The following is an 11,429-nucleotide window of genomic DNA, read 5'->3' as shown; positions in this document are numbered from 1 at the left end:
CTTCTATCTTTGATATTCTAAAAAATATTGGGTATTTGATGTTAACTTTTGTATGCCTTTTTCAAACTTTAATAAAATCTATGGGTGGGAAAGAAACAACTGTCTTGCATGCAGAAGGTCAGGGGTTAAATCCCTGGCATCTCCAGGTAGGGCTGGGAATGGCCTCTTGTTTGGAACCTTAAGGAGCCAATGCCAGTCACTGCAGGCAATTCTTAGCTAGATGGACCAACTTGGTGTAAAGCCATTTCCTATGTCCCTCCAGGACACAAAGGGGTATTAAGTGCCGCGGACTTGCTGTGTATAGTGTTTCTCTGTGTTCCTCTATTCTGACTTGCTGGTTCCAATTCCTAGCTCACCTCTGACAGCTGCTAATGACTTAGCCTTGAGAAAAGGGCAGTGTGCATGTAAGGACTGGCTTCAGAAAAAATGTGCATTTTCATGCAAAGTGCATGCTGTTCAGTCCCTGCTTCCTCCACCACAAGGTCATATAAAACTGTTATGGTGAATGTCTTTTTGCAGTTTAATGAATTGCAGACCAAATCAGATATACATCTAAGCACACCTGCACTTTACCTACACTGTATATTGCTTGCCCTTGAATGCCTAAATTCATAGGCACAGTGAGGATCATCAGGCAAATCCCCATGCCTAATTGTATGACGTGTAAGGAAACCCCAGCCTCCCATCTCTTTCCAGGGAAAGACAACTTGGTTGGGGGGCAACTTAGGGACAAGTGGGAGCAGGAAAACAACTCAATAGCATAAAGGCCATCATGGAAGTCTAGACCCCTTCTATGAGGGGGAAATGAGGGGGTAAACAACAAAATGGAGGCCAAGCTCTTAGTGAGGTGGCCAATATGTGTCTAGGCTGCATCATTTTCAGGTCACATCCACACCATAAATTTATGGGTGTCCTGTTGATTTTGATTGAGTTGATTTCATCAAGTGAGCACACCTGAGATTGCAGCCTCAACTTATTTACAACACCTTCAAGTACCTAACTTTGTCCAAGAACAGGAGGGGCATTGACCTCCTGCCCCCACCCCCCGGCTAGCTTGAATCTTACATCAAATTCATTCTAATATTTATTTCATTGTACATTTGTTTTATTACATTTGTACCACACCTTTCTTCCATCAAGGGACTCAGTATAGCATCACATGTGGTTCCCATGTCTGCCATTCAGGCAATAACCAGGTCTAAACCTGCTTAGCTTCAGAAAGATGCCAATAGCCAACAGCCAGTAACCACTAGAACGTATGGGTCCCCAGATGTTTCTAGAATACAACTCCCATCATCCCTGACCATTGTCTAAGATGGCTCAGCATGATGGGAGTTGTAGAGCAATGACATTTCTGGTCCCTGGGGTGAAGAGCACTGGCCTAGAAGTTGGAATACCAATCTTTTACCATCAGCTTGCCCAAGCGTTGGACCACCTCAGCACAGTTGCTAGACACACACAATGCAGGAAACTAGCAATAACAGCAAACACTGAGTTGCTTCCCCATGAGAAAATGTGTTTGGATTAGCAGGCAGCAGAGAAATGTAGAGATGAGAAAAGACTCAGCTGGGGGAAAAGGGGATTCATTCAGAATGAAGGCAATGCTGGGTCACAGTAACCAAATGCAATCAATGCATGGCTGACAGACAGAAAAAGAACTTCACACCATACAAGAAACCTAATAGGATGCTGAGGCGAGTAGTGTCTTGGAAACCAGCCAGTCTACTACTAAACTGCAGAGTCACAAACATGGGAGAAGAGGGAAGACTGACAGAAAAGAATCACAGAAGGCCAAAATGCTGTTTCCCAGCTCTTAACCTCGTCCACGTATCCATTTCAAAAGGCTGAAGCAATAGGAGCAGAAGGGCTCCCATTCAGCTGTACAGAATGAGGACCACCATAATGGAAAATTAAGGTGATCACCAGCACCATAATAATGGTAAATTAAGGTGGTTATCCTATGCACATTCCCCTGGGAGAAAGCTCCACTGAGCAGTTTTAGATCTGAGTAAATGCCTCAAAGGTTCACCCTGTATGTATACTGGCAATCTGATGCATTCTTACTTGGGAGTAAGACACACTGCACTTAAGCAGGACCTGCTTGTGGGTAAACATGCACAGGGTGGCACCCTTATACTTGACACCAAGCCCCCACTGTACTGCTGGGAAAATGTGCCTAGGACTGGCCTGTAACTTTGCAAAAGTGTCTTGGAGGGGTGAGCACACAAAGAAGCTTCCCATATCCCATCCATTCATTCCCAAGGGCAAGCAAGATCTCTCTCCTGTCCACCCTCAGGCTGATAGGCTACCAAGGCACTTCACAAAATGCTCGCCCAGTGAAACACGGATGCTATCACTAAATACAGAGAAGGGCTTCAGAATATGGATGGCAAGGAGTGTGTGTGGGGGGGAGGGCTGGATGGGGGTCAGAGGCAGAGCCTCTTCTTCTCATGCAGAAGGTCCCAGGTTCAGTGCCTGGCACCTCCATGTAAGACTGGGGAAAACTCTCTGCCTGGAACCTGGACAGCCCCTGCCAGTCAGTGTAGACGTTGCTGCTGAGCTTAGGGGTCTAACTCTGTATAAGGCAGTTTCCTGTCTTCCTAGGAATATGCTTCTGGAGGGATGGGTGGGTGGGTGGGAAGGATGATGACGATGATGATATAAGAGTAAGAATAAGAATAATACTGGACCAGGCTTTGACTCTGATCTTGAGTTCTCCTTCCTGAGGCTCCGGCATCACTTTTTTGGACACCCGCAGCTTGTTCAGTCCCCCGAAGGCAGAGAGCACCACGGCGCGCATCTCCTTCGCGTCCGCGCCTCTCGGGCTGCTGCTGCCGCCGCCGCCTTCGGCTGCCTCCTTCTCGATCATCTGCTCCGTCTCCTCGGCTTTCTCGACTCCTTCCTTGGCCATGGCGCTGCTCGGAGACGAGGAGGGGAAGGGGGAAGGAGGAAGGGCGGACGGATGGACGGACGGAGGGAGAGATGCAGAAGAGCAAAAAGGCAGAGAGGGCGACCTTCCCTTCTCACTCCGGCAGCCTTTCCCTCTCCTGTTGAATGCGAGCGTGGGCTCTGCGTGAGTGTGTGTGCGTGAGCGCGCGCGCGCGTGTGCGCGCGGCGGGATGCTGAAAGATGTATGCAATGGCTGCAGCCGGCTGGAGGAGAGAGCTCGGTCCTACCGCCAGCCTGACCATCGCCAAGCGAGTAGAGGCGCCGCCGCCGTATAAATAAATGGACGCTGCAAATAAATTAATTAATTAACCTTCCCGCCGTCCTTGGAAATTTATTCCCCGCCAACGAGCGTGGAGGTGACGAATGGGCAGGTGTGTAAGCTTATCGGGGCAGGGAGTTGCTCTCTTTTTGTTGCCAAGCTGTAAAGGGCCTATTGCTTATGGCTTGCATTAAATCATCACCATTTTATTATTACTGGGTGGTACTCAATGATACCTGTTAAAGTTAATGCACACAGTCAACTTGGGTTCCTTGATTTCAGAGGGTCTCCCCTGATTAGGAATTACTTGGCGACAACCCATTATTACTATAGTTGGATTTTGGTGGATGCTGTTATTGCTATTGTTGTTAACAACTTCAGGTGCGTTTTGGCAGAGGTTTTCTCCCCCCCCCCTTTTTAAATGTTGCCCTTGTTTTTTATTAATCTTATTATTATTACATATTTCTATACTTTGTGTGCTTTGATGTTTTGAGCTTTGGGGAAAGTAGCTGAAGTGTTTTCAAGACATGCCAATGAGAAGGAGAGACTCCTTAGCTTAGTGGGAGTGGACAGGCTTTAAATGCATAAAGTCCCCAAGAGCCTATTCAATCCTTAGTCTCTCCAGGTAGTGTTGGGGCACATTCTTGTCTGAAACCTTGAGGAACAGCTACCAGTCGGTGGTCAGTCTTGAGCAGGCTTCCCCAACCTCGGCCCTCCAGATGTTTTTGGCCTACAACTCCCATGATCCCTAGCTACGACCAGTGGTCAGGGATGATGGGAATTGTAGTCTCAAACATCTGGAGGGCCGAGGTTGAGGAAGCCTGGTCTTGAGGCCCATGGCCCGACTCAGCTTCCTGCTATGCCACATTTGCTAAGGCTTCTGTAACTTTTACAGCTATGCAGAAGACGGGATTTTAACAGATGTAGTTTCTCTTTGCTCTGAATGACAAGCTACTTCTGCTAAAAGTCGTCTGTAAATATGACGAAAGTGGGGGTGGGTTTAAACAGAGGTTGGATAGGCCATCTGTCAGGGACTCATTAGCTGTGATGTCTGTATTTCAGGGGGTTGAACTAGATGACCTTCAGGGTCCCTTCCCACACAACAAGTCTATGATTCTAGGTCAGAGATGAAGAGTCTCAGCTCTAGGAGGTCAAATCTAGGAGTCTTGGTTGACCACAAACTTGACATGAGCCAACAGTGTGACACGGCAGCTAAAAAAGCCAATGCAATTCTGGGCTGCATCAATAGGAGTATAGCATCTAGATCAAGGGAAGTAATAGTGCCACTGTATTCTGCTCTGGTCAGACCTCACCTGGAGTACTGTGTCCAGTTCTGGGCACCACAATTCAAGAAGGACACTGACAAACTGGAACGTGTCCAGAGGAGGGCAACCAAAATGGTCAAAGGCCTGGAAACGATGCCTTATGAGGAACGGCTAAGGGAGCTGGGCATGTTTAGCCTGGAGAAGAGGAGGTTAAGGGGTGATATGATAGCCATGTTCAAATATATAAAAGGATGTCACATAGAGGAGGGAAAAATGTTGTTTTCTGCTGCTCCAGAGAAGCGGACACGGAGCAATGGAGCCAAACTACAAGAAAGAAGATTCCACCTAAACATTAGGAAGAACTTCCTGACAGTAAGAGCTATTTGACAGTGGAATTTGCTGCCAAGGAGTGTGGTGGAGTCTCCTTCTTTGGAGGTCTTTAAGCAGAGGCTTGACAACCATATGTCAGGAGTGCTCTGATGGTGTTTCCTGCTTGGCAGGGGGTTGGACTTGATGGCCCTTGTGGTCTCTTCCAACTCTATGATTCTATAATTCTATGATTCTATGAAATGCAGCCCTCTGCAGCTCTCCAACTGCTCCTCAGGACTCTTCCCACACCAAACCTCTTATTGGCTCTGCTCCACACCCTCTTCCAGTTTTTCTTTCTTTCTTTATTTGTGACCAGGCTGGAATGTGTCCCTGAACTGTAATAATGCTTGCTTGGACAGAAAGAAAAATGTGTAGAAACTTCTGACCTTTGTCTAGCTAGACAGTTAGCCTTCTGAGCGGTGGCAAGAGTCACATCCATTGTCCCACCCACCTCTATCATGTGGCTCATGGAAGGTTTCCCAACAAAGTACATGGCCTTCAAGCCGGAAAAAGGTTCTCCACCCCTTTACTAGGTTCTCTTAGCCAAGCCACTCCCTCTGAAACTCCCCGCCTACAACATGTGAATAATAATAGTGACCTACAACAATATGATGGGCTGTCAGCAATCATATGAGGCTGTCTGAAGTATTAGACCTGGAACAGCTGCCCTGGTCTCTGGCCTGTTCGTGAAAGTTGTTAGATGGTAAGTGCCAGGGGGTGCTTTGGGTGGTGATCCCACACAGTGCCACACTGGGTAGAAACTATAGAGGCAGATACTGGTGTATATAGCCTACTGTACAGATGGTAGGTGCAGTGGTTAGAATGTAGGACTAAGACTTGGGAGACCAGCGTTCGAATCCCCACTCAGCCACAAAGCTCGCTGGGTGACCTTGGGCCAGTCACTCCCTCTCAGCCTAAGCTACCTCACAGGGTTGCTGAAATAGGGAGGAGAATTATGTATGCCACCTTGAGCTTCTTGAAGGAAAGGTGGGATATAAATGAAATAGATAATTAAATAAAGGTAAAATTCACTTTCATTGTTTTGCTCACTTTTGTCTCTGGCCTTAAATACGCTGGCATATGACCCCCCCCCCCATATTGTCCAGAAAGAAATGCAGCCATCTTCTGCTCTAGAATGTAGGAACTGAACCAAAAGAGTTAAAAGTGGGGAAGTTGATTAATCTAGGCAGCGGCGTAGCTAGCCGATTGGGTGCCCGGGGCAGCATGCGCTCCCTGCAGCTGGGGGCGGGGTGAGTCAAGGTAGGGCGCGCTGCGTGGAGCCTCTGTGTAGCCTCCCCCTCAGCTGTAGGGCAGCTGAGGCAGTGGGCAGACGCAATCCCTGAGCTGCTCAAAAAAGCAGCATGGAGCTTGCAGGGAGTCCGCCCTCCCCCTCAGGAGAGACGTGTGGCTCAGGCATGCTGCAGGCCCTGTGACGTGACACCCAGTGCCCCCCACCTCACGTACCTACGCCTCTGGATTAGGCAGATTCACGGAGCAGAGGGCTGTCGAAGGCTACTAGCCACAAAGGCTGCGCTCTGCCTGCAAAGTTGGAGGCAGAAATGCTTCTGGTTTCTGGAAATCACTTGAGGGGAGAGTGCTCCTGCAGTGGCGTAGGAAGGGGCGTGTGGTGGGTGCGGGAGTTATTTTTTTCAAAACCACATATTTTTGGCATTTTGTCACCCCCCTCAGTGATGACACCGGGGGCGCCCCACACCCACCGCACCCCCCTTCCTATGCCACTGAATCTAGGGCTGGCTAGCTTTTTTTGGGCTGGGGGCTGCATTCGCAGTTAGCCAAAAGTAAGTGCACACACACTCCACCCCTCCCTGCCTCCTCAGCTGATTCATGCCCCAAGGTCATGCAGTGAACTTCATAGCTGGGTTTGGATTTGAACTCAGGTCTCCCCAGTCCTACTCCAGCACTCAAACCACTACACCACATTGCATTGTTTGCACATGTGGCACTCCCTGCATTGCAGAGGGCTGGACTAGATGATCCTTGGAGTCCCTTCCATTCTATGATTCTGCAAATCATCCCTCAGCTCAGTTATGCCACAAATTGCAGGGAAATCACCTTGAAAGTAAATGTATGTATGATAACATGGACTGCAGGGTACTCTGCACATGTGAAGAGACACACTCTCTTTTGGGTTGTTATTCCCAACGATCCATCATTGAGCCTTCATTTTTAAAGAACAGTTTCTGTGGTTCAAATTAAGCCATCTTTATATATGTCTTTCTCCTCTGAACACTCCCTTCCCTTAACTATAGCTACCAGACTAAAAACCTGAAATTACACACCTGTGGACATACTTATCTGAAATTATGCTTTTGAAATGAATGCTGTAGTGGAGGAAAAGCACTCCTGAAATTTTAGCTCATTTGTTCTGTCTGGTCTTTTCTTTTGGGGGCATTTTGCTTCAGGCATGTTGACAACTTCCACTGTCTCAAAGTGTCAACCCACTTAGGTTGGGATTGGGTTCTTTGTGAGCCTCCTGTAACATCCATCCTATCTCCTTCCTAATAGGCACCCTGCGCCAGCAAAAAGAAATAAAGGAGTTGGCGCAATCAGACTGCATCAAACCCTTCCCAGAACAACAGGAACGTTTTCTAATTGAGCAGTTTTTAGTTGGGGGGGGGGGAGGAAATGTAAATCAGGAAATGTGGGAGAAGTCCTCAAATCCTAGGTGCCACTCAGGTGGTCAGGAAAATGGATGGAACATGGGATGCTGCCTCATAGTGAGTCAGAACATTTGCCTGTTAAATCCTGTATTGTCTACACTGACTGGCAGTGACTCAAGCAGGGAACATGCCCAGTGATACCTGGAGAGGCCTGGGGTGGAATCTGGGACCTTCAGCGTGTGAGCCAGTGCTCTGCTACTGAGCTACAGCCCTGCCCTGTGGCTACAGCATTCCCTGACGAAGGACACTGAGCATATGCTCAGAGACACCCTTGTTTTCTTTTTCCTGAAAAAGAAAATGAAAAGCAACCCCCAGACAAATAGTAAGGAAACCCAACTTCACTTTAGATATTATTTGCTTGTTTGTTTATAATATTTCACCACTATGCCCCAGGACATGTTACAACATTAGAATATATACAATTATAAAAACAGCTAAAAGTGTTACAATGATAAAACGTGCAATACCATTCTGAACAGAACAGAGCGGCATATTTTGACACATTAAAAACAAAATAAATACACAGCTGCTCGATAGATTAAGTAGATGGGTCACCTTTTCAAGCCCTGGATCTCCTTGCAAGAAAAAGATTTGCCTGTTTATTTCCCCTATTTAACTGGAAGTAACTTCCCTATGTTTAATTGCCTTAAAGGTAAAGGTAAAGGGACCCCTGACCATTAGGTCCAGTCGTGACCGACTCTGGGGTTGTGGCGCTCATCTCTCTTTATTGGCTGCAGGAGCCGGTGGACAGCCTCTGGGTCATGTGGCCAGCATGACTAAGCTGCTTCTGGCGAACCAGAGCAGCACACGGAAACACTGTTTACCTTACCGCTGGAGCGGTACCTATTTATCTACTTGCACTTTGACGTGCTTTTGAACTGCTAGGTTGGCAGGAGCAGGGACTGAGCAACAGAAGCTCACCCTGTCACGGGGATTCAAACTGCCAACCTTCTGATCGGCAAGTCCTAGGCTCTGTGGTTTAACCCACAGCGCCACCCGCGTCCACTTTTAATTGCCTTACTGTTGGGTAAACATGCTCAGGATTGGAACTTCATTCTTCTGTGAATCTAGTTATGAGACAGATTTGAATGTGTGTTTATATCACTTGATACCTCATGAATTTGCAGTTGTCCATGTCAAATAGCTGCCCCCCCCCCATGAATCAATTGGCTTTTTATGGAGCTATACTGCAGTCAAAACTCAAGACTGTATATTTTCCCACTCATGTATGATATGGTTTTTCTTTTACAATCAAGTCCTAAAGAAGACTGCATTGCATATTAACCATTTTTAGCTTTCTGTGTCAAAATTAAGTATTTCAGAGACTTAGTCACTTTGATGACATGAATATTCACCACATTCCATTTCCACCAGACACTGTGATGCTACTACAGTGGCGTTTTCCTCCTTTGTTTCAGAGATCACACAATGAATGGAATGACATCACAATGCCAGCTCCTCAGTCAGGCTGGGCTACACAATGACATCACTGGTGGCAGTTGAGGGGAAACTGTGAATGAGAGCAAGGGAGGGCAATGTAAATTAATGGTTCATTGTTTTTCAAAGGGGGGGGGGACCTCAAAAAATGTGAATCATTTTGACTCAACCTTAGTCTGAAATTGACTCTGAACAATGTTTAGGAATATATAAGGAGAAACTGCCTTGACTCTTCCACACATCTGCCACATTGCATTGCCTGCTTTTTTCTCTTTCTGGTCCTATGAAACATTATTGCTAACAGATGAAAAATGTTTTTAATTTATGGCATAGCTTGTGCCAGAGTCTCTATCCAGGAAAGCTATTTTTGTCTGTTATTATAATCCACTGTCCGCCACAGTTATCGGTAGGGAGATCAGGTTCAGGGTTTGTTTGTCCTCATTATGAAAAGTGGGTCTGCAAAAGCGAGGAAAGAAAATATCTTAACTGGCACGTCCCTGTATCAAGCAATCTTGTAATTCACAAAGCTCATTCACAATCTGAGATGATTATTTAATTTCCCCCCCTTCTGTCAACTTCAGTGGAGGCTCATCCCCCTCCCCCCCCCCTTATCTGCAGAAGTCAGAGTGAATCATAGATGCAACAAAGCAATTTGCTATTAGAGCTGCTACTAGGAGCTGCATTTTCCCCTTCAGTTGTGAAAAGACATACGAATGTGCTTTGGAAGCATTTGGAACAATGAAAATGGGTTCAATTTTAAATGGAAGAAGAGAAAACCCAGTGCATTCATGTTTGGGGTGAGAAGGCCCCTACCGACTTACGTTTCTGATGGTGCAACCCTATGCATGTTACTCAGACATGCAATCAAAGAGTAAGTGTGCATATAGCCACCGGCTGCAGGTTATGGTCCTTGCCATACAGGCTTGAAGCCTGAATTTGTCAAATAATTCTATTCAGACTCTGAGGCTGAAGTGGGGTGGGTGGGTGTCAAAAGACTGCTGAAGTATCCTGGGTGTCTCCTTCTCCTGAGGTGCCATGCTCTCTCTCCCCCCGCCCCCCAGTCTCCAAAAATGTGCAGGACGAGGAGAGCAGGACAGAGGTGGACAGATGCAGTTTGAGATTGCGTGGGAAACATCTGGGAGAGGAGGAGCCTTAGAAGGGGTGGATGGCAGGGACCTTCAGCCCTGGAAACTGCTCCGCATGGGCAAGACCTGCTGGGAAGTGTTGCCGAGTTGTATGCTTTCTCCTTATATAAAGTGTTAACTTCACTGACAACTGACGCTGCTTCTTCAAGATGGCCTGCATCTGACTCCAGCCCTGACACGTGGCTTAGCATTATGGGCAAACCTTCCCATAAGCTTAACTCCAGCCTTTTTACTGCTAAAAAACCAGTATCTGAAATCATGGTTTGTTACAGGCCTCTGAAACTTGTTGTGTTTTAATTATGGCTTGGTGCTAACTTACCACCCTCCCTTAACCATGGGTTGTTTTAATCCTTCACCCCACATGCTCAGAGACAGGGAGAGAGGTAATTGGGGAGGGAGGGAGATTGTTTGGTTTGTTACAATGTTATGCATTTTGGTGTTTTTATATTGTAAACCGCGCTATGATCCTCGGATGAGGAGCAGTATAGAAATTTAACAATAATATTATTACTGTTATTACTATAAATAAAAATTACAAAAAGCCCTACAGAAGCATGAGGCAAGAGCAGCTGGAAAAGAGGCCAAGCTTTGGAGAACAAACCATGGTTTATTTGTTCATCTGTGGGACAACTCTGGTTTGTTTGCTTAAAAAAAAAGGCTTAGCATTTTGTGTGAACCTGGCTTCATCAGGGGAAATATTCCAGGCAATATTTATTTGGATACATAAGTACTACCTTTCGCCACCATTTTGCAAGAGGAACTGTCTCCAAGTGAAGTAAGACCAGTTGCCATAAGTGGAAATGCAGTATCTGAAAAATGATGATAATGTATAAATTATTTTTGAATTCCTTTGGGAAGGGAAAGGCAAGTTATATAAGGTAATGGGGCTCATTAATTCAAAGCTGCGGAATGACAATTCTAGTTGGGAACGTCAGACAAAAAATATTGGTCCTCATTTGATTCAGTCTCATGACATTATCAAAAATACATACATAGATCTTTAGTCTCATCCTTTTGCCTGGCTTCTCCCAGAGGTTGATGAATAAAGCATGCTCCAGGGAATCATATGAAAAACAACATGTGTGCAAATTGGCTTGCATAACTTTGCTCTGAGCAATGATTTTTATTTATTTCATAGTTTAGTGGTTGGTTGGTGTTTTTGTTTTTTTAAAAAACCCCGTATAAATAAAAAATGAATAAAAAAATTAAATAAGGAAGCCTACTATTAACAACAGAAATTTGTATTGCAGAACAAATATAGGAAATAAACTTTATATAATTCAGTTGTTCAAACATTCATCCGGAAGAATATTCACTCAGAGTA

General features: G+C 46.0%; 1 protein-coding gene across 1 annotated transcript in view; it reads right to left on the bottom strand.

Annotated features, from left to right (window-relative positions):
- VAT1L (vesicle amine transport 1 like) overlaps positions 1-3,118 on the bottom strand; it is a 59,348-nt gene extending 56,230 nt beyond the window's left edge. Inside the window, exon 1 of the mRNA XM_083515113.1 lies at positions 2,691-3,118. Within this exon, the coding sequence (XP_083371239.1) occupies positions 2,691-2,911 (221 nt within the window). The 5' untranslated portion in view covers positions 2,912-3,118. The remainder of the gene's footprint in view (positions 1-2,690) is intronic.
- Positions 3,119-11,429: the final 8,311 nt, after the last annotated feature.

Source organism: Podarcis liolepis (genome assembly GCF_965112155.1).
Source record: "Podarcis liolepis genome assembly, chromosome: 7".
NCBI lineage: Eukaryota > Metazoa > Chordata > Lepidosauria > Squamata > Lacertidae > Podarcis > Podarcis liolepis.
The sequence above is the reverse complement of the archived record's forward strand: the minus strand, read 5'-3'. Positions and strand labels throughout refer to the sequence as shown.